The following is a 23,424-nucleotide window of genomic DNA, read 5'->3' as shown; positions in this document are numbered from 1 at the left end:
GGAAAGAACTGAAAACTGCTGTTCACAAATGCTCTCCATCCAACCTCACTGAGCTCGAGCTGTTTTGCAAGGAGGAATGGGAAAAAATGTCAGTCTCTCGATGTGCAAAACTGATAGAGACATACCCCAAGCGACTTACAGCTGTAATCGCAGCAAAAGGTGGTGCTACAAAGTATTAACTTAAGGGGGCTGAATAATTTTGCACGCCCAATTTTTCAGTTTTTGATTTGTTAAAAAAGTTTGAAGTATCTAATAAATGTCGTTCCACTTCATGATTGTGTCCCACTTGTTGTTGATTCTTCAAAAAAAAATAAAAAGACAGTTTTATATCTTTATGTTTGAAGCCTGAAATGTGGCAAAAGGTCGCAAAGTTCAAGGGGGCCGAATACTTTCGCAAGGCACTGTATTTACAATGACGGCCTACTAAGCCATTGAATGTACACAAACCTCTATCAATACCGACTGTACTCTATAAGATCGGTATTCACTGATGTTGTCAAGCTCTTGGTCAATTCCTTGATATCTCTTGATTAGATATCCTGCTCAATGTCTTCTTGGCTATCGCTGTGGACAACTTGGCAGGTGGCGATGGTGGAAAAAAGCAAGTAGAGTAAGTATCACAGAAGCCAAACGAATGAAATGTATAACTTGATGGTCTGGTTATATTACTGGACAGAGCTAAGTAGCATCAGTAATGAGGAGAATAAGTAGACATAACTTGATGGTCTGGTTATATTACTGGACATAGCTAAGTAGCATCAGTAATGAGGAGAATACGTAGACATAACTTGATGGTCTGGTTATATTACTGGACATAGCTAAGTAGCATCAGTAATGAGGAGAATAAGTAGACATAACTTGATGGTCTGGTTATATTACTGGACATAGCTAAGTAGCATCAGTAATGAGGAAAATAAGTAGACATAACTTGATGGTCTGGTTATATTACTGGACATAGCTAAGTAGCATCAGTAATGAGGAGAATAAGTAGACTTAACTTGATGGTCTGGTTATATTACTGGACATAGCTAAGTAGCATCAGTAATGAGGAGAATAAGTAGACATAACTTGATGGTCTGGTTATATTACTGGACATAGCTAAGTAGCATCAGTAATGAGGAGAATAAGTAGACATAACTTGATGGTCTGGTTATATTACTGGACATAGCTAAGTAGCATCAGTAATGAGGAGAATAAGTAGACATAACTTGATGGTCTGGTTATATTACTGGACATAGCTAAGTAGCATCAGTAATGAGGAGAATACGTAGACATAACTTGATGGTCTGGTTATATTACTGGACATAGCTAAGTAGCATCAGTAATGAAGAGAATAAGTAGACATAACTTGATGGTCTGGTTATATTACTGGACATAGCTAAGTAGCATCAGTAATGAGGAGAATAAGTAGACATAACTTGATGGTCTGGTTATATTACTGGACATAGCTAAGTAGAATCAGTAATGAGGAGAATAAGTAGACATAACTTGATGGTCTGGTTATATTACTGGACATAGCTAAGTAGCATCAGTAATGAGGAGAATAAGTAGACATAACTTGATGGTCTGGTTATATTACTGGACATAGCTAAGTAGCATCAGTAATGAGGAGAATAAGTAGACATAACTTGATGGTCTGGTTATATTACTGGACATAGCTAAGTAGCATCAGTAATGAGGAGAATAAGTAGACATAACTTGATGGTCTGGTTATATTACTGGACATAGCTAAGTAGCATCAGTAATGAGGAGAATAAGTAGACATAACTTGATGGTCTGGTTATATTACTGGACATAGCTAAGTAGCATCAGTAATGAGGAGAATAAGTAGACATAACTTGATGGTCTGGTTATATTACTGGACATAGCTAAGTAGCATCAGTAATGAGGAGAATAAGTAGACATAACTTGATGGTCTGGTTATATTACTGGACATAGCTAAGTAGCATCAGTAATGAGGAGAATACGTAGACGGTGGACAAAAGCAAAGTGGTGAATTAATGGTTTTGCAGAGAGAAAAAGGATGATGAAGAGGACTGGGACGAAGATGAAGACAAAGAGGAAGATGCGGCGGTATGTACCGAAATATTGTTTCAGGGGACCAACACAGTACAATATTTTCTACAGCAGCTACCCTTATCTAACCGATAATGGTTTAGAAGGAGTGTCTGTGCTCCTCAGTGTTTTAAAAATAAAAGAGAATCTTATGTTTGCATTTCTTTTTTGCTCGCTCTTTTCTTGTGCAGAATGAGATGGATGACTGGGAGGAGAATGAGGAGTTGAGAGCCATCGAGGGTCTGGAGGGTAAGTGTCGTTCCGTACACCTCAGAAGGGTTCTCGTCAGACTGTGTGACACATGGATTGCTCTCTAAATCGACTGATCTGATCAACTCCCCTCTCTAGGAATCATGCCTGTGAAGCCTGAATCCGCTCCAAAAGAGAAGATTGAACCCATTCCAGATGGGAGCTCCTTCTTCATTCTTGGAAAAAGAAACTGGTAAGTCAAAGCCATGGAGCCCTATGGACCCTGGTCAAAAGTAATGCACTATATAGGGAATTGTGTGCCATTTCAGAGCACCCATATCACTTGCGTCGTCTCTCCTCTCCCTTCAGCCTCCGAGTGGCCTGTCACAACCTCATCCACCACTCCTACTTCACCAACCTCATCCTCGTCTTCATCATCGCCAGTAGTATTTCTCTGGCCGCTGAGGATCCAATCAGAGCTCACTCCTTTAGGAACAACGTACGGCAACATTTTAAAAATAAATCCCTCTCGATATCTACTCAGCCAACTGTCAGTCCCGCCCTCACAACCAAGCACTACCTAGCGCCCAATCAACATCTATAGTCTATAACCGGCATTCAAAACTACCGTTCACACTCTCACTCAACTACCGTAAATCTACCCTCACTGCTCAATGGTTTCAACCAAAACTGCTGTTCTCATACTCACCTTACTTACAATGCCCACCGGGGTTGGGTTAAATGCAGAAGACACATTTCAGTTGAATGCATTCAGTTGTACTACTGACTAGGTATCCCCCCTTTCCCTTTCCACCACCAAATAGTGTTTCTGAATTGTTGCCATGATGCTGACGTAGGATATCTTCTATATCTTCAGATGCTTGGCTACGCTGATTATGCGTTCACCTCCATATTCACTGTGGAAATCATACTGAAGGTAAAATGTGACCAGATATGCAGATGAAATGGGTCAAGCACTTTTGGGATCATACTACGTTTTGGAATGTTACTTCATTGTGAATTGACAATGATCTGCATAGGCTATCTTTCCTTCAGGCAGTAGATCTATGTCTATCTATAAACATATATGGGAGTGCACATGGCAGTGTAAATAGCATTTAGAATCCCTCTTAACGCTTGTGATTTTTCTCCCTCTCCAGGTGACGGTTTTTGGTGCGTTCCTTCATCCTGGTTCCTTCTGTAGGAATGCCTTCAACCTCCTGGACCTTTTGGTTGTCAGTGTGTCTCTCGCGTCCTTCTTCCTCCAGTGAGTACCTGTCGGGATGTTATCCAAGTGGGCTCGGACCTCAGGCACATAGCTGAAAAGCTTGTGCCTGAAGTCGAGCAGGAGGCCCATTGACAGTATGGTACAACCATTTTCAACCAACCTTTACTTAGCGGTACTGTCTTCGTCATTCTCATAAACTTCTGTTTCCATTTGCAGTTGGAACTCCAGAAACCAGAGAATAGATATTAAATTCACTTTTTGTAGAGAGTGAGAAATGGCCTCTCACATGTGTGAATCTTTGTTTGTGTTGTTTGGATCGCACTGTGTGACGCCTTATTCTACATGTGGCTGTTTCGCTTACAAATGACTAGTTCCTGCTAAGCTGTTGTGAAATGCCTGATGTCTGGCAGCTGAAATGGTAAGGAAGCTCCTTATGCAGCACAGACATTTCAGTTCATATTTTTCTGAATATTCTCAGCTTTTTGGATTCCAGTTGCAACTCTGAACAGAAGTTTGTAAGACACTGGTGTCTTCTGAATCAAGAATGAAGAAAGTATCGCCAAGTAAATGTTGGTTGAAAACAACTGTACCAAGACTAGTGGACCATCGACTCAAAGGCCATCACAAGCTAGTTAGCTAGCTATACAGATGAATGTAAGATTTGATCAGCTATCGGTGTGTGTGTGTGTGTGTGTGTGTGTGTGTGTGTGTGTGTGTGTGTGTGTGTGTGTGTGTGTGTGTGTGCGTGCGCGCGTATTTTTATGTATACTGTATTTTTTGTATCTTACGAAATACATACTCTGGCTACACAATACATTTCCCATTTGCAAAGACAATACATTTTGAATTGAATTGGTTCTGTCCTAAAAGGGACATTGGAAGGATGATGAACTGCCGTTCCTTTCCAGGTCAATGGACAGTATTGGCCATGGTTAAATATACATAATACTGTAACAGCACTCTCTGCAGGTCAGACAAGAAAAGTGCTGTGTGGATCATTCCAACACTCGTATCTGCTTCTCCTATACTCTCAGTTCCAGCGCTATCTCTGTGGTCAAGATTTTCAGGGTACTCAAAGTGCTCAGGCCTCTTCGAGCAATCAACAGAGCCAAGGGACTCAAGGTAATCATTTGACCACTTTAACCACCTCTCTCTCTTTCTCTCTCTCTCTCAATTGAATTCAAAGGGCTTTATTGGCATGGGAAACACACGTTTGCATTGCCAAAGCAAATGGAATAGACAATTAACAAAAGGGAAACAAACAAGGGGAACATGAGTAACAAACGTTTTAAAAGAATGTAGACATTTCAAATGTTACATTATTGGCTATGTACGGTGTTGTAACAATGTGCAAGTAGTTCAATTATGAAAGGGAGAACAAATAAACAGATAAATATAGGCTGTATTTACAATGTTGTTTGTACTCCACTGGTTGCCCCTTTCTCATGGAAACGGGCCACAAATCTTTCTGCTGTGATTGCACACTGCAGTATTTCGCCTAACAGATATGGGAGTTTATCAATGTTTGATTTATTTTCAAATTCTTTGTTGGTCTGTGTGACCTGTGAGAAATATGTGTCTCTAATGTGGTCATACATTTGACAGGAAGTTAGAAAGTGCAGCTCAGTCTCCACCTCAATTTGAGGAGAGTGGGCAAATAGTTTGTCTTCCTATGGCGGCTTCTCTCAATGGTAAGGTTATGCTCACTGAGTCTGTACATAGTCAATGATTTTCTTAGTTTGGGGTCAGTCACAGGGGTCAGGTATTCTGCCACTGTGTACTCTCTGTTTAGGGCCAGATAGCATTACAATTTGCTCCGTTTTTTTGTTTGATTCTTTCCATTGTACCAAATAGTTATCATTTTGCTTTCTTATCATTTGGTTGTGTCTAAATGTGTTTCTATCCTGGGGTCTGTTTGTGTTTGTGAACAGAGCCCCAGGACCAGCTGGCTTAAAGGACTCTTCTCTAGGTTTATCTCTCTGTAAGTGAGGGCTTTGTGGTGGAATGTGTGGGCATTGCTTCCTTTTAGGTGGTTGTAGAATTGAACAGCTCTTTTCTGGATGTTGATAACTAGTGGCTATAGTCCTAAATCTGATCTGCATGCATTTTTGGAGGTTTTGCGTTGCACACAAAGTATATTTTTTGCAGAATTCTGCAGGCAATCTCTCAATTAGGTGTTGGTCCCATTTTGTGAATTCTTGGTTGGTGAGTGGACCCCAAACCTTACAACCATAAAAGGCAATGGGTTCGATAACTGCTTTAAGTATTTTTTGCCAGATCCTAATTGGGATGTTGAGTTTTATATTCCTTTGGATGGCATAGAAGGCCCTTCTTGCAAAGATCGCTCACAGCCTTATGGAAGTTACCTGTGGTGTTGATGTTTAGGCTGAGGTAGGTGTAATTATTTGTGTGCTCTAGGGCAACAGTGTCTAGATAGAATTTGTATTTGCTGTCTTTGCTACTGGACCTTTTTTGGAACAGCATTATTTGTCTTATTGAGACTCACTGTCAGGGCCCAAGTCTGACAGAATCTGTGCAGAAGATCTAGGTGCTGCAGTAGGCCCTCCTTGGTTGGGGACAGAAGCACCAGATCATCTGCAAACAGTAGACATTTGATTTCTGAGTTCAGTAGGGTGAGGCCTGTTCTAGTGCCCTCTCCAATTCATTGATATATATGTTGAAGAGGATGGGGCTCAAGCTGCATCCCAGTCTCAGCCCACGGCCCTGGGGAAAGAAATCGGTGTGTTTATTGCCAATTTTTACTGCACACTTGTTTGTGTACATTGATTTTATAATGTTATATACTTCCCCCCCCAACACTGATTTCCATCAATTTGTATAGCAGACCCTGTTGCCAAATTGAGTATAACACTTTTTTGAAATCTACAAAGCATGAGAAGACTTTTGTTTGCTTTTGTTTTGCTTTGATTGTTTGTCAACAATTGTGTGCAGGGTGTACACATGGTCTGTCGTATGGTATTTTGGTAAGAAGCCAATTTGACATTTGCTCAGGACATTGTTTTCACTGAGGAAATGTCTGAGTCTTCTGTTGATGATACTCCTGGGGATTTTTCAGAGTTTTCTGCTGACCCATATTCCACTGTAATTATTGGGGTCAGATTTGTCTTCACTTTTGTGGATTGGGTTGATTGGGCCGTGGTTCCAAGTATTAGGGAAGACACCAGAGTTGAGGATAATGTTGAAGAGTTTAAGAATAGTCCACTTGAATTTGTGGCCTGTATATTTGAGCATTTTGTTTAGTATACAATCAACACCAACGTTTTGGGTTGGAGGGTTTTTATTTTGTCCTGTAGCTCATCCAATGTAATTGGAGAATCCAGTGGCTTCTGGTAGTCTTTAATAGCTAGTTGTACATTTTGTAAATTATCATGTATATATTTTTGCTCTTGGTTCTTTCTTATATGTCCCGAAAAGATTGGAGAAGTGGTTTATCCATACACATTCCTTCTTTTTTTCTGTATTTCTCTCTCTCTCTCTCTGTCTCTCTCTGTCTCTGTATCTGTCTCTCTCTGTCTCTGTCTCTGTCTCTGTCTCTGTCTCTCTCTCTCTGTCTCTGTCTCTGTCTCTGTCTCTCTCTGTCTCTGTCTCTCTCTGTCTCTGTCTCTGTCTCTGTCTCTGTCTCTGTCTCTCTCTCTCTCTCTCTCTCTCTCTCTCTCTCTCGCTCTCTCTCTCTCTCTCTCTCTCTCTCTGTCTCTGTGTCTGTCTCTCTCAATTCAATTCAATTCAATTCAATTCAAGGGCTTTATTGGCATGTGCCAAAGCAAGTGAGGTAGATAATATATAAAGTGAATATATAAAGTTAAATAAACAATAAAAATTAACAGTAAACCTTACACATACAGAAGTTTCAAAACAATAAAGACATTACAAATGTCATATATATATATACAGTGTTTTAACAATGTACAAATGGTTAAAGGACACAAGATAAAATAAATAAGCATAAATATGGGTTATATTTACAATGGTGTGTGTTCTTCACTGGTTGCACTTTTCTCGTGGCAACAGGTCACAAATCTTGCTGCTGTGATGGCACACTGTGGAATTTCACCCAGTAGATATGGGAGTTTATCAAAATTGGATTTGTTTTCGTATTCTTTGTGGATCTGTGTAATCTGAGGGAAATATGTCTCTCTAATATGGTCATACATTGGGCAGGAGGTTAGGAAGTGCAGCTCAGTTTCCACCTCATTTTGTGGGCAGTGAGCACATAGCCTGTCTTCTCTTGAGAGCCATGTCTGCCTACGGCGGCCTTTCTCAATAGCAAGGCTATGCTCACTGAGTCTGTACATAGTCAAAGCTTTCCTTAATTTTGGGTCAGTCACAGTGGTCAGGTATTCTGCCACTGTGTACTCTCTGTGTAGGGCCAAATAGCATTCTAGTTTGCTCTGTTTTTTTGTTAATTCTTTCCAATGTGTCAAGTAATTATCTTTTTGTTTTCTCATGATTTGGTTGGGTCTAATTGTGCTGCTGTCCTCTCTCTGTCTCTGTCTCTCTGTCTCTGTCTCTCTCTGTCTCTTTCTCTCTCTCTCTCTCTCTCTCTCTCTCTCTCTCTCTCTCTCACTCTCTCTCTCTCTGTCTCTCTCTCTCTCTCTCTCTCTCTGTCTCTCTCTCGCTCTCTCTCGCTCTCTCTCGCTCTCTCTCTCTCTCAAATAACTGTACAAACGTGCTCTTGTGTCTGCGCTTTTGCTGACAGAACGTAGTGCAGTGCGTGTTTGTGGCAATCAAAACCATCGGAAACATCTTGATCGTCACAACGCTCCTCCAGTTCATGTTTGCTTGTATTGGAGTGCAGCTCTTCAAGGTACTTGGTCATTGCTTTTTTGAAAACACTCCGTGTGGTGCCTTCTCATTATAAAGTCATGTTTGTCTGCTCTGTGTGTTACAGGGAAGATTCTACAGTTGCACCGATGAAGCTAAACACACTCCATATGAGTGCATGTAAGACTTTATTTTTGGTCTTTTATTTTGTCTTTCTCTTAGCCAATGCCTCACTCAAATTCCTGTCATTACATACTATATTGTATTACTAATAAGCATAGCTTTGTGTGTGTGTGTGTGTGTGTGTGTGCGTGCGTTTTGTGTTTTAGGGGGACGTTTGTGGTGTATAAGGATGGTGATATGAATCACCCTATGGTGAGAGAGAGGAAATGGCAAAACAGTGAATTCAACTTTGACAATGTGCTGCAGGGCATGCTGGCCCTGTTCACTGTGTCTACATTTGAAGGCTGGCCACAGTGAGTACCAAGACCATGCATGAGTACATACGATGACTATCTGTTTATTCAGTAAAGCTGTTGTTCTTGTGTAAATATCTCTTATTATAAACTCGTAGGCTGCTGTACAAGGCCATCGACGCCAATGCTGCGAACCACGGCCCTATCTACAACTACCGTGTGGAAATCTCCATATTCTTCATCATCTACATCATCATCATCGCCTTCTTCATGATGAACATCTTCGTGGGCTTCGTCATCATCACGTTCCGTGAACAGGGAGAATCGGAGTTCAAAAACTGCGAACTGAACAAAAATCAAGTTAGTTGTTTTCCTTGAATAACTTATTACGACACTCATCATAATCACAAAGCTACTGTACCTTATTATCATGTGAAAGCCCTTCAGTCTACTGATATTGCGAGTTTTCACTTCACTTCCCACCTTCCCTGTGTCTCCTGTCCTGCCCTCCACAGAGACAGTGCGTGCAGTACGCTCTGAAAGCCAAGCCCATCAAGATCTACATTCCCAGAAACCCGTCCCAGCTGAAGTTCTGGAAGATCATCGCCTCCAGCCAGTTTGAGTACATCATGTTTGTCTTAATTCTTCTCAACACCCTCACCTTGGCTGTGCAGGTACAATAATCATAATGTACCACATCATGTGTATTACAACAGGAATAAGATTGTAAATCGTTTTTCTAGAAAATGATTGGAAATATTTTACATAGTTTATCACGAGGAAGATAAATTCAAATTCAAGTAAATGAATGTCCTCTCCCTGCAGCATTATGAGCAGTCTAAAATATTCAACTCTGTGATGGACATCCTCAACTTGATCTTCACAGCCCTATTTACCATAGAGATGATCATCAAGCTACTGGCTCTCAGAACACATGTGAGTTCAACAGGCGTTCACTGGACACATGTTGATATAAATACTGTGTTCTAATGTTCTGATGTTCCAATACCATGTTCACATTTTTGTAAACATTTTAACTAGGCAAGTCAGTTAAGAACAAATTCTTATTTTCAATGACGGCCTAGGAACAGTGGGTTAACTGCCTGTTCAGTGGCAGAATGGCAGATTTGTACCTTGTCAGCTCGGGGATTTGAACTTGCAACCTTTCTAGTTACTAGTCCAACGCTCTAACCACTAGGCTACCCTGCCGCCCCACGTTAATGTTCCGATACCACGCTCTAATGTTCCAATACCACGTTCTAATGTTCCATACTATTGACGGTCTTTGTGTGTGTCTGTGTATCCAGCAATATTTCATCGATGCCTGGAACTCCTTCGACGCTCTGATCGTTGTGGGCAGTGTGCTAGACATCGTGGTCTCGGAGCTCAGTGTGAGTACTCTCTCTGTCTCTCCTTTAGCTGCTTCATGTTTCCTCATCTCTTCCATCTTCAACCCTTCTCTTTACTTCAGGGAAACGTGATACTTAGAAAAGGCTTGCAATATAAGCCTGCAAAACGGTTTGTGTACAGTTATTCATTGTAACATCTCTGTCTAACAAACACATAGCTTTATAAAGCGCTTGTGTGTGTTCTGTCAAATACTAAATGATATCTTATGTATATTTTCTGTTTTCTTCCTTGTCTCTGGTATCTTTGAAACTTCTCATCAATCCAGGGAGGGGACGAGGATGTTGAAGTAAGACCACAACAGGAAAAACAAGTATCTCTCTCTCTCTTTCTTTCTCTCTCTCTCTTTCTCTCTTTCTTTATCTCTGTCACTATCTGTCCCTCTCTCTCTCATTTGAAAAAAGTATCGTATTTCCTTTCCCCTGTCTATCCATGAATAGTGTGGAAACAAGCAGCTGTTCTCTAAACCTCTGTGTTTCTCTCCAGGCAATCGAGGCCGCAGCCCAAGCTGCGGCTGTAGCCGTACCCGGAGCACCGCCCGTGGCCAAGAAGGAAAGCGGAAAAGTGTCCATCACATTCTTTCGTTTGTTCCGAGTCTTGCGATTGGTCAAGCTGCTCAGCAAAGGGGAGGGCATTCGAACCCTTCTCTGGACTTTTGTCAAGTCCCTCCAGGTCAGTGCTAGGTTCAAACAGATGTCAAGACACACAGACAGAGACAGACAGACACTGGTGTATAATTTATATTTGTTAAAGAAAATGTATGTCTATACATCCCCCTCGTTCACAGGCCTTGCCATATGTCGGTCTACTTATTGCAATGATTTTCTTCATCTACGCTGTGATCGGCATGCAGGTGGGTCTCCTTCCATTCATTGTATCCCTTTCTTAAGTCTTTAAAATGCAGCTGGTGACAATATGACCTATGCTCTAACCTTTTGCAGACATTTGGAAAGATTGCTATAGATGACAACTCACATATCAACAGGAACAACAACTTCCAGACCTTCTTCATGTCTGTCCTGCTGCTCTTCAGGTGAGTTTTGCAGGACAAAGAGGTAAATAGTAGATAGTTAGAAGCTCAACCACAGTCTATTTTTCTCCCCCAGCTCTCCACTTCCATTTCTGCTCTTATTTTTCTCTCCTCTTCAACCTTTCATCTCCTCTCCTCTCCTCTCCTCTCCTCTCCTCTCCTCTCTTCTCTTCTCCTCTCCTCTTTTCTTCCTCCTGTATCTCCTCTCCTCTCCCCTTCCTCCTGTGTCTTCTCTCCTCTTCCTCCTGTGTCAACTTTCCTTTCCTTAGTCCTAACGTGTGTTCTTCTTGCAGGTGTGCCACCGGAGAGCAGTGGCAGGAGATCATGTTGGCAGCGTTGCCAGGGAGACCCTGTGACCCCGAGTCAGACTTTGAGCCCGGGGATGACAACATGTGCGGCAGCAACCTGGCTTACATCTACTTCATCAGCTTCTTCATGCTCTGCGCTTTCCTGGTGAGACAACTGTTTGTGAGAGGTGTCTTTTGCCAAAGAGAAATTCATCTCAAAGAGACCAACTTGTGTACATAAAGGTTCATTAAAAAAATGTTGATTGCAGCCAATTTGAAGCAGATCAGCTGTGATTGATACACTCTGTGTTCCTCTTCTCAGATCATTAACTTGTTCATTGCTGTCATCATGGACAACTTTGAGTACCTGACCAGAGATTGGACCGTACTGGGTACTCATCACCTGGACGAGTTCAAACGAGTCTGGTCGGATTATGACCCAGAGGCGACGTAAGAGATCTCTCTATTGTTTTTTAGATTTTTCTTTTCAAATTGAAAAAGGATCAATGGGATATGGCCTTTATTCAGGAAACCCGTTCTGTATCTCTGTCCTCTATCTTCCTTTTACTTCTTACTCTCTTCTCGTCCATCCCTTTCCCCCATTTGGTCCTTTAATTGTGCTGTTTTTGTCTCTATTGCAGGGGTCGAATCAAACATATCGATGTGGTCACTATGCTGCGCAGGATCCAACCACCCCTTGGTTTTGGCAAACTGTGCCCCCATCGTGTGGCCTGCAAGGTAGGGCAGATCACATTTTAATGTTAAAGGTTGAATAAATTAAATTATAATAAACGTATTAACTTCTAATATTTATATAATTGAATGTTTGATATATGTCAGATATTGTGCAGTGAATATTGACTCTATTTCATCTGCTTGCTTGTCTTGTTAGAGGCTGGTTGCTATGAACGTGCCGCTGCACAGCGACGGGACAGTCACCTTCAATGCCACCCTGTTTGCGCTGGTCAGAACCTCACTCAAGATCAAGACCGAGGGTCAGTCACATACACAGAGTGTATCATTCACACATTATTATTTAGTGCAGTGGTGCTTGGGGCCTTTACTCCTATGTTTTTAAAGGTCTTGTGTGTCTCCACTAGGGCCTGTTGACCAGGACAACGAGGAGCTCAGGGCCATCATTAAAAAGATATGGAAGCGCACTAAGCCCAAGCTCCTTGAAGAGGTCATTCCACCCCCTAGAGGTAAACCATAGGAGGTGCCATTTCAGCCAACTAGACAGATGTATTACCGTATGCTACCGTATAACCACACAGACCACTCTAATGGTAGTTTATGCATTTTACAGAAATAAGTTACAGAAACACAGGTTTATTTCTGTATCTCCCTATTGTCTGTGTTTTTTTCTCTTTTAGTTCGTCTCTATCACTTTCCCATTTGCCTCCTCCCTTTGTTTAAGATGTATTTTTTTCCCTGTTCTCCTCCTCTGTTGCGATTCTTCCTGACTCAGGGGAAGAGGTGACTTGTGGGAAGTTCTATGCCAGCTTCCTGATCCAGGACTACTTTAAAAAGTTCCGCAAGAGGAAGGAGCGGGAGAGGAAGAAGAAGGGAAAAGACAAGAAAGACTCACTCCAGGTATACCAGTTAGTTACCTGTTAACATGTTGTGGTAAACCGCGGGGTGTTGGGTTGAGCGTGCAGAGATTGACACAGAGACAGGGAGGCATTGGTCCATTAAAACCTGTTGCGACTCTAGGGGGAGTATTTTCATTTTTGGAAAAAAACGTTCCCGTTTTAAACGGGATATTTAGTCAGGACAAGATGCTAGAATATGCATATAATTGACAGCTTAGGATAGAAAACACTCTAACGTTTCCAAAACTGTAAAGACATTGTCTGTGAGTATAACAGAACTGATGTTGCAGGTGAAAGCCTGAGAAAAATCCAATCATGAAGTGCCCCATATTTTGAAAGCGCTACGTTCCAATGAGTCCCTATTGAGCTGTGGATGTGCTATCAACCAGATCACGCTTTCTACGTATTCCCCAAGGTGTCTACAGCATGGTGACGTAGTTTTACGCATTTATGTTGAAGAATAGCCGTAGGCGGCTACATTGCGCAAGTGGTCACCTGATGCCCCCAGAGAGATTCTCGTGTAAAATACAGAGGTAGCCATTACTCCGATCGGTCCTACTGAAAAACGAATTGCCCCGACGGATATATTATCGAATAGACATTTGAAAAACACATTGAGGATTGATTATAAACAACGTTTGCCATGTTTCTGTCGATATTATGGAGCTAATTTGGAATATTTTTCACCGTTTTCGGGACTGCAATTTCCAGTCAGTAGAGGTTTTAAAACAACTTCACTAATACAGAAAATAAACATAAAGAAAATCACTGAGGTTTGGCTCGGTCCTTTTTCTCTCCTTTCGCTTGTTGTAGGTCTCTCCCCGTTCTCTCTTGTGGTGTGCCACCGTGCTCCTTTTATTTGACCTCCTTTAATTTGGCACTTTCCTCTAAGTGATCAGGTTGATGATCAGGGTGAACTTCCTCCCAAGGAGGTAATACTTGAGGGTGTGCGAACACAACGCATCCTTCAGGGCCTGGAACGCTGCCTCTGTGTCCTCCGTCCATCGCACCATCTCGGGTAGTCATGCCTTTGTTAAGTCTGTGAGGGGAGAAGCTATTGCGGCAAAGTTAGGTACAAATCTACTGTAGTACTCTGCTAACCCCAGGAATGACTTCACCTGGCTTTTGGTTCAGGGGACCGGCCATTCCCTAATGGCAGCGATTTTTTTCCCCCTCCCGATTTGATAGCCCAGGTACTCCACCTCGGTGTAGCCCAGCTTGCAATTGTGTAGGTTCGCGGTCAGACCTGCATCCCTTAGCGCATCAACCATGGCCTGCAACCTACCCAGATGTGACTCCCAACTGTCACTGTGCACAATTATATCATCCAGATAAGCAGCTGCGTACTCACTGTGCGGCCGCAGGACGCGGTCCATGAGTCACTGAAAGGTCGCTGGTGCCCCGTGGAGCCTGAAAAGCAGAACCCGGTAGTGGTATAGCCCCCCGGGGTGGAGAAGGCAGTCTTCTCCCGGGAGGCTGCTGCCAGTGGCACCTGCCAGATGGGGTGTGCATCGAACTTACTGACCTCGTTCAGGCTCCAGAAGTCATTACCAAAGAGGACGGTTCGGTCCGATTTCGGAACCAACACTATGAGGCTAGACCACTCATTGTTTGATTCCTCCAGTACCCCCACTCCAGTACCCAGCATTGTTGTCACTTCGCACTGGACCGCCAACCTCCGGGCTTCTGGTATCCGGTATGGCCGTTTACGCACTTTTTCTCCCAAACGGGTGTGGATATGATGTTCCACGAGAGCCGTGTGCCCCGGCACCTCGGGGGAAACACGGCCGTATTCTGCTGGACCAACTCTCTGCGCTCTTGTCATTGGGTCGGGCTGAGGTCTTCCCCCGTTGCAACTTCGACCGAGGGCGGGCCCTGCTGTGGCCGGGTCCATGTTACGCACAGCACCTCGCGTGCGTACCATTTCTTCAGTAAGTTCACATGTTAAAGCTGGAGGGGTTTTCTCCGCCCCGGTTGGCGGACCTTATAGTTGACGTCACCTACCCGCTCAACGATGTCGTAGGGCCCATGCCACATAGCCAGGAATTTACTCTCCATTGTAGGGATCAGCACCAAGACCTTCTCACCTGGTTGGAACTCTTGTGGTTGGGCCCCCCGGTTGTAGACACGCTCCTGGGCCATGTGCTCTCTCACCACTGGCCAAATCGCCGTCATCCTCTCCCTCATCTCCTCCACATGTTCTACTACGCTGTGAAGGGGGGTCGGCTGCTCTTCCCAGACCTCCTTGGCAAAGTCCAGCAGCCCGCAGGGCCGACGGCATACAGGAGCTCAAAGGGGGAGAACCCTGTGCATGCTTGGGGTACGTCGCGCACTGAAAATATCAGGTGGGGCAGCAGCTGGTCCCAGTTCCTCCCATCTTTCTCGATGACCTTATTCAGCATCTGTTTTAGGGTCTTATTGAAGAGTTCCGCTAGCCCGTCTGTTTGTGGATGGTACACACTGGTCCTCACCTGTTTTATTCGTAACAGATTACATCACACGAGACATGAACGCGGTGCCCTGGTCCTTCAGGATTTCCCGTGGAATTACCCACCCTGCTAAATAAATGGAAGAGCTCCCGTGAATTACCTTTTGATGCATAACAAATCAAATCAAATCAAATGTATTTATATAGCCATTCGTACATCAGCTGATATCTCAAAGTGCTGTACAGAAACCCAGCCTAAAACCCCAAACAGCAAGCAATGCAGGTGTAGAAGCATGGTGGCTAGGAAAAACTCCCTAGAAAGGCCAAAACCTAGGAAGAAACCTAGAGAGGAACCAGGCTATGTGGGGTGGCCAGTCCTCTTCTGGCTGTGCCGGGTGGAGATTATAACAGAACATGGCCAAGATATTCAAATGTTCATAAATGACCAGCATGGTCAAATAATAATACTAATCACAGGAAGAACAGTTGAAACTGGAGCAGCAGCACGGCCAGGTGAACTGGGGACAGCAAGGAGTCATCATTCCAGGTAGTCCTGAGGCATGGTCCTAGGGCTCAGGTCCTCCGAGAGAGAGAAAGAAAGAGCGAATTAGAGAGAGTATACTTAAATTCACACAGGACACCAGATAGGAGAGGAGAAGTACTCCTGATATAACAAACTAACCCTAGCCCCCCGACACATAAACTACTGCAGCATAAATACTGGAGGCTGAGACAGAAGGGGTCAGGAGACACTGTGGCCCCATCCGATGATACCCCCAGATAGGGCCAAACATATAACCCCATCCACTTTGCCAAAGCACAGCCCCCACACCACTAGAGGGATATCTTCAACTACCAACTACCAGCCAAAGATCTCCGCCACGGCACCGCCCAAGGGGGGGTGCCAACCCAGACAGGAAGATCACATCAGTGACTCAACCCACTCAAGTGACGCACCCCTCCTAGGGACGGCATGAAAGAGCACCAGTAAGCCAGTGACTCAGCCCCTGTAATAGTGTTAGAGGCAGAGAATCCCAGTGGAAAGAGGGGAACCGGCCAGGCAGAGACAGCAAGGGTGGTTAGTTGCTCCAGAGCCTTTCCATTCACCTTTACACTCCTGGGCCAGACTACACTCAATCATATGACCCACTGAAGAGATGAGTCTTCAGTAAAGACTTAAAGATTGAGACCGAGTTTGCGTCTCTCACATGGGTAGGCAGACCATTCGGGATTGCCTCAGGACACTGGGTGGCGTAATCCATGACTACCAGGATGTATTGGTGTCTCCTTGCGGTCTTCACCAATGGACCCACCAGATCCATTGCCACCCGCTCGAATGGCACTCCTATAATGGGCAAGTGAACCAAAGGGTTTTGATAATGCACCCTCGGAGCTGTGATTTGGCACTCCGGGCAACTAAGGCAGTAGTCCTCCACGGCGTGCTTGACTCCAGTCCAGTGGAACCAGTTCCCGATCCGCTCCCTGATTTTCTCCATCTCCAGGTGTGCCCCAAGCAAGTGGGTGTTAGCAAGCTGCAACACAGTCCTAACATACTGGCTGGGTATGAGTAACAAGTATTTTGTCTCCCCATTATGCTTTACTACCTGATACAATAAATTCTGCTTGATTGCGAAGTGGGGTGTTGGGGAATAATCATAATTGGTTGGTAACATAGGTAAGATGTTTTATATTCATCATATGTTTGTAAGTTACTTCTCATCAGAATGTTATTTTTGTATAATACTGTGGCGGGGTTGCAGTATCTGTTCTATGTCAAGATTTTGCTTGGGCCGGAGAGAGGGGAGAGGTCAAGGTGTCATCATGTGTAAACATATCTTTTGCTCCACTGTGTCTGTGTGCCAGTCACTCCCTACTTTTCCCATCGGGGAGAGGAGGATGGCAGTGTCTGGAATCATTCTATGCTCCCTCTTTTGTTGCTCCTATCTTAACCTATAGCCTCACTCTCCTCTCCGTGAGCTTGTCCAGGATTGGTTGTATTTAGAATTGGTTGTATCTAAATGACAATTTGATATATATCATAGGGTGGGGGTAATGTCTTGGTAGTATTTTGTACCAAGGACGAAATAAGAGCTTTGTTTAGGAGACCAAACTGAACGATAATTTATAGACAACTCTGTCTGGCTAGAGGATATTCCTCTCTGAAGTAAAGTCTTTCTTTGTGTAAGTTCCTAAGACCTGTGGTTTGTCATGTCGTCTGGGGGGGGGGGTGGATTTTTGCTATAAAGGATCCCATTTGCCATTACGTTTGAGTCGCTCATAATTTGCAGCCTGATCAGTGTTCAAATCAAAGTAGGCCTTCTGGGCCTTCCCAGAGAGGTAGGGTGCCAACAGGCTAATCCACTTGGGCTTGGGCCATCCTTCCCTCTGTGCCGTCCTCTCGAAGGTGCACAAATACGACTCCACGTCACCTTCTTTCGAGCCAGACTCCTGAGCCCTCCCAACCTTCAACTGGGCTACCTCCGCTACCAGTCTGCGGTTTTGTTGGTGCTGCTCCTCCAGTGCTTGCTCCTGGAGAGCCTGTTGCTTCTGCTGGCTGAGGATGAACTGAGCCACCAGCTCCTTCATGGTAATCTCCGTCGGCTCGACCACACCAAAGCTACTGAGATGCACGCATTCTCCACCATATGTGGTAAACCGTGGGGTGTTGGGTTGAGCATGCAGATGTTGACACAGAGACAGGGAGGCTTTAGTCCGCAAAAACAACTTTACTAATACAGAATATAAACTTAACTTCTTATGGGCAGGTGGGACGGTAGCGTCCCACCTGGCCAACATCCGGTGAAATTGCAGAGTGAGAAATTCAAACTTAAACTGAATAATAAATATTTAACTTTCATAAAATCACAAGTGTAATACATCAAAATAAATCTGAACTTCTTGTTAATCCAGCTGCTGTGTCAGATTTCAAAAATGCTTTACGGCGAAAGCACACCATGCGATTATCTGAGGACAGCACCCCGCATGCAAAAGCATGAAAAACATATTTCAACCAGGCAGGTGCGCCACGAAAGTCAGAAATAGCGATATAATAAATGCCTTACCTTTGATGATCTTCTTCTGTTGGCACTCCAAAAGGTCCCAGATACATCACAAATGGTCCTTTTGGTCGATAATGTCCTTCTTTATATCCACAAAAACTCAGTTTAGCTGGCGCGCTTCAGTCAGTAATCCACCCAGTTTTCAAAATGCATACAAAATGAATCGCAAACATTAATAATAAACTTTTCCAAACAAGTCAAACAACATTTATAATCAAACCTTAGGTACCCTAATACGTAAATAAACAATCAAATTTAAGACAGAGAATCGTTATTGTCTTTACCGGAGAAAAATACCAAAGAACGCGCTCTCTTCCACGCGTTTGGAAACACTACAGCCAAAATGGGAGCCACCTAGAAAAACGACATTTTCCAGCTCATTTTTCAAAAAACCAGCATGAAACTCTTTCTAAAGACTGTTGACATCTAGTGGAAGCCCTAGGAAATGCAATCTGGGAGGATTTTGCCTTATAATAAAAGTGACAGCCATTGAAAACAGTGGTAGGCTGAATTTTTGTTTTTGGGATGGTTTGTCCTCTGGGTTTCGCCTGCCGTATCAGTTCTGTTATACTCACAGACATAATCTTAACAGTTTTAGAAACTTTAGAGTTTTTTCCATCCAAATCTACCAATTATATGCATATCCTAGCTTCTGGGCCTGAGTAACAGGCAGAAAATACTGCCCCCTACCCAAGAGAGGTTAACAAAGAAAATCACTGAGGTTTGGCTCGGTCCTTCTTCTCTCCTTTCACTTGGTGTCGGTCTCTCCCCGTTCTCTCTCGCGGTGTGCCACCGTGCGCCTTGCTTTTCGCCTCCATGGCTGGTTGTCACTTTCCTCTAATTACCTCCACTTAGAGATGTCTGTGTCGGGGTGCCCAGCTCCCGTCTTCCCAGCAGAGGGAGCCAACGTCGCCTCATGTACCTCCCCTCTATTGCCATCCCCCGGGGTAGACCTCCTGGGATACCACAACGTGTTGTTACTGTTTGGTGTCTTTGTGTGTGTGTTTGTGTATCACACTGTGTGTTTTTGCATCAGGCAGGGCTCAGGTCACTGCAGGCACTGGCCCCAGAGTTGCATCTGGCCTTGGCAATGGAGGGAGAGGATGAGGAGTGTGTGGAGGGAGAGTTGGATGAAGAGTTCTTCAAGGTAAGTGATTGAATGTCATTAGTGTATCAAAATAGTATATACTGAAGTGATTGGTCTGTTCTCTGTATTTGTCATTGCTCAAATAAGCAAATATCATATACAATAGGTAAGCATAATAAATGTTTATAATATTTACAACAAAAACAGTTGACTGTATATTAAAGCAAATCTCTTTGTTTCCTTCTCCCTCCAGAATGACAACGTTTTCGAAGATCCTGGCACCTCTGCCACAAGTACTCCATCCACCACTCACATGCCAGCTGACATAGAGGAGGGCACCACCACTATCTTCATGGAGCCCTTCGTCGAGCCCACAATATCCAGCAACGTGGTCACAGAACAGCCATTGACAGTCAGCGAGAAACCAGCATCAGCTCTCTCATCCTTTGATGTAGTGATGGAACAGCCCACGAGATCTGAGGCCATCCCTCCACCAGAAGACATACCAGCCCCGCCCCAACCAGCCCCAGCCGCATCACCACCAAAAGATCCATCCCCTCCCCAACCAGCACCAGCCGCAAACCCACCAAATGCCCCATCCCAGCCTCAACCAGCCCCAGTTGCATCCTCACCAAATGTTGCTTCTCCACCACAGGTGGTTACTCAATCCCCGCCTCAAATAGTGTTAGCCCCACCAGAACCAGAGGCACCTCAAATAGTTTTAGAGGCAGCCCCTGCCCCACCTCAACCAGAGCCATTGATGGAGGGAAGAGGAAGTGAAACTTCCACTACACAGCAGGTGTACTACCCACAGTACCCAGTGAGCATGCCAACAAACAACGGGTGAGTGGAAAAGGGAGAGAAGAGGATCTGGGTGAAAGGGGTTGAAGAGTCTGTGTGTGTGTGTGTGTGTGTGTGTGTATTCATAAGTGTTCCCGTTCCCTCAACTTCACAGGCATGTGTATCAAGAGCAACCTGTAGCATCCCCTATCCAGTCAGAGTACATGCAGAGTCCTACTCCTAACTTCACCAATGGGAGAGCTGCAGGAGTGCCCTACGCCAATGGAAATGGCATGAATGGGAACGTCTCCAATGGCGGTACGAATGGAGGTAGTGTGAATGGAGGTAGCATTACCGGAAGTAGCATGAGTGGCTACAATGGCAACGGTTACAACGGAAATGGATACAATGGAAACGGCTACAACGGAAACGGCTACAATGGAAACGGCTACAATGGAAACGGTAACGGATTGGAGCAGTATGTCCGGAGACGTGTTCTTCCTCCCACTCCTGCAGGTAATCATCACATGATCTCAGTCTTTCTCCTCAACACCAGTAGAACTAGAAACACCCAGTGACCATCTTAGTACATTTCCATGTTTTTTCCCTTCCAGGTCGCAAGCCGCCCTCCTTTAACATCCAGTGTCTGAGGGCACAGCATAGCGCGGATGACATCCCCATCCCTGGCACGTACGAGAGTAACTCGCCCCCATGCAGATCCAGACTGGTAAGACACAGACACATGCAAAAGAATAGCCAACCAATGCTCACATGAATCAGAGACACCTTTTGATTTGGTGCCAAATTTGGAATTGAAAGCGTTTGAATGTGATAATAGAAATCAAGATTTTAATCATTGTCCTCCCTTCTCCTCCAGAACCTTGACTCCCGCCGCAGCAGTGCCTCCTCCATGTCCTCTGCTTCCTGGGCCAACAACGGAGGAGGACATGCAGGGTCGATGCCAGGAGCAGGGGTGTCGGCAGCATCATCAGCAGCAGCGAAGAGAGGGCGTCTGCTCTACGCCCCTCTGATGCTGGTGGATGAGGCCAGGGGCACCAAGCAGGTGTGGGGAGACAGGACCCAGGCCACCTCCAGCCTCCCTGCTATTGCAACCAGGCCCAGTGGCTGGTACCCTGGAGCCCCGACACTCCCTGTGCCCACCCCTCAGAACAGGAGCTACACCAATGGCAGGGTGCCCTCCCAGATCAGCCAGAGCCTCATAGAGAAGGGCAGTGCAGACAGCCTGGTGGAGTCGGTAAGTGATGGATGAAATAGTATGTCCTGATGAGAGTAAGATAAAAGTCCCAAGGCTACTTACTGCTTAGGATATACAGTACTTATCAGGGTAATAGTGAGTGGAAAAGTCAAGAGCACTCCAAGCCTCAGTAATTCACCTCAATTCACCTTTGTTATGAATTTCAATTTGCCTACAGTGCAAGTTAGTCAGTGATTTAAACCCCATGAAAGTTCCTCTATTTATGAATATTCAATAAACACTTGTAAGCTGTAGGTGGGAGAGAGAGAGAGAGAAAGAAAGAGAGAGATATTTGTGTTCACTGTTTCACAACTCTCCTTACTCTCCCACAGATCCTGATATCGGAAGGCTTGGGCCTCTATGCAAGAGACCCAAAGTTTGTGAACTTCGCCAAGCGAGAGATCGCGGACGCATGTAACATGACCATTGATGAGATGGAGAACGCAGCCACAGACCTGCTGACCCGTTCGGCAGGCCAGCCAATAGGACGCTTCGAGGAGGAGCTGGCTGACGAGATGAACTGTGTGATTTCCTACTGAGACTAGAGAGAGGAAACAGAGAGGAAGGGAGGGGAGTGGGAGGAAGAGGGTGGGTGGGAGAGTTGGAGGGCAAGGATATAGAGCCTTACCTCTTTGTCGACATCAACATAGGGGGTAAGGATGGCGAGGCAAGCTGTTGATCTTAGCAAACTGTCAATGTCTCTTTGATCAGGGTAATTTTCTCTTCCAGATCTTCTCAGGTAATTTGGCTTTGTTGTGAAAGCATCAGTGTGTCTTGAACAAGAGCCTGAAATAACCATGCTACATTTGACAGCATATACATAGAGCAACTATTGACGTTTGGCCACAATACTCTTGAAAAGTCATTTCCAATGTAAGAGTGCACAGTACTATAGCCTTCCAAACGGGATTACAATTCTTATTCTACCATGAAGTATTTATCGCTATTTCAAAAGCGGCACTTTCTGCCTTGTATTTCCATTTTGTACTGAGCTTGATTTGCTGTCCCTTTATGTAACCCAAAATCCTACAATCCCCCTGCTAAGACCATAGAAATATATTAAAAGCAGAGGCATAAATCCAAATAAATAAACAAACACCTTGTCTGTTGTGCAAGTGAGCTCCAGTTGTAACTACAGATCATGAAACAGGGTTTGTGTGTGTCGTGTCAGTGGCCCAGTGAAGCATTAGCCTAGCGTTAGCATTAGACATTTGAACCATGTCATGTATGATTATGTCAACAGAAATGCCACAGAAGATTCTCATGACAGTCACCGTAGTCTTCCTCGGTGAGAAGCTTTGACGTAGTATTTATGTACATATGCGGTCAAGAGGAAAGCAGCTTGTAAACGTAATAATAACAATTGTTAGTTTTGTTTTAATGTGACTGCTAATACTTTGAAATGTCAGGTATTTCTGTGTGTACATTAATAAAGTGTCATGTCTTTTTCTCAAAGTTGTAATGCAGATAATTTAGTGACACTGGAATTCCGTCATTAAAGATAGTGGAGACAGGACTTGTATTGAATAACTGGTAAGCATGTAGTTATTTGTAATCTGGTAAGTGTAACGGATGTGAAACGGCTAGCTTAGTTAGCGTGGGCGCTAAATAGCGTTTCAATCAGTGACGTCACTTGCTCTGAGACCTTGAAGTAGTAGTTCCCCTTGCTCTGCAAGGGCCGCGGCTTTTGTGGAGCGATGGGTAACGATGCTTCGAGGGTGACTGTTGATGTGTGCAGAAGGTCCCTGGTTCGCGCCCGGGTATGGGCGAGGGACGGTCTAAACTTGTACTGTTACATTGGTGCCGTGACCCGGATTACTGGTTGCTGC

General features: G+C 44.4%; 1 protein-coding gene across 1 annotated transcript in view; it reads left to right on the top strand.

Annotated features, from left to right (window-relative positions):
* The window catches only part of LOC110491077 (voltage-dependent L-type calcium channel subunit alpha-1D), a 36,127-nt gene extending 13,968 nt beyond the window's left edge, over positions 1 to 22,159 (top strand). The window contains 30 exon segments of the mRNA XM_036945777.1: positions 535 to 610; positions 2,013 to 2,085; positions 2,379 to 2,497; positions 2,614 to 2,743; positions 3,122 to 3,181; positions 3,405 to 3,511; positions 4,507 to 4,594; positions 8,190 to 8,297; positions 8,382 to 8,434; positions 8,584 to 8,730; positions 8,829 to 9,030; positions 9,186 to 9,344; positions 9,496 to 9,606; positions 9,978 to 10,061; positions 10,346 to 10,366; positions 10,564 to 10,749; positions 10,865 to 10,930; positions 11,019 to 11,110; positions 11,401 to 11,560; positions 11,717 to 11,844; positions 12,036 to 12,132; positions 12,287 to 12,389; positions 12,495 to 12,596; positions 12,863 to 12,987; positions 19,510 to 19,620; positions 19,814 to 20,403; positions 20,516 to 20,856; positions 20,955 to 21,067; positions 21,218 to 21,595; positions 21,928 to 22,159. Of these exon segments, the coding sequence (XP_036801672.1) occupies positions 535 to 610; positions 2,013 to 2,085; positions 2,379 to 2,497; positions 2,614 to 2,743; positions 3,122 to 3,181; positions 3,405 to 3,511; positions 4,507 to 4,594; positions 8,190 to 8,297; positions 8,382 to 8,434; positions 8,584 to 8,730; positions 8,829 to 9,030; positions 9,186 to 9,344; positions 9,496 to 9,606; positions 9,978 to 10,061; positions 10,346 to 10,366; positions 10,564 to 10,749; positions 10,865 to 10,930; positions 11,019 to 11,110; positions 11,401 to 11,560; positions 11,717 to 11,844; positions 12,036 to 12,132; positions 12,287 to 12,389; positions 12,495 to 12,596; positions 12,863 to 12,987; positions 19,510 to 19,620; positions 19,814 to 20,403; positions 20,516 to 20,856; positions 20,955 to 21,067; positions 21,218 to 21,595; positions 21,928 to 22,134 (4,337 nt within the window). The 3' untranslated portion in view covers positions 22,135 to 22,159.
* Positions 22,160 to 23,424: the final 1,265 nt, after the last annotated feature.

This window comes from Oncorhynchus mykiss, chromosome 16, assembly GCF_013265735.2.
Source record: "Oncorhynchus mykiss isolate Arlee chromosome 16, USDA_OmykA_1.1, whole genome shotgun sequence".
Taxonomy (NCBI): Eukaryota; Metazoa; Chordata; class Actinopteri; order Salmoniformes; family Salmonidae; genus Oncorhynchus; species Oncorhynchus mykiss.
Note: the sequence above shows the minus strand (reverse complement) of the source record. Positions and strands in the feature narration are given on the sequence as shown.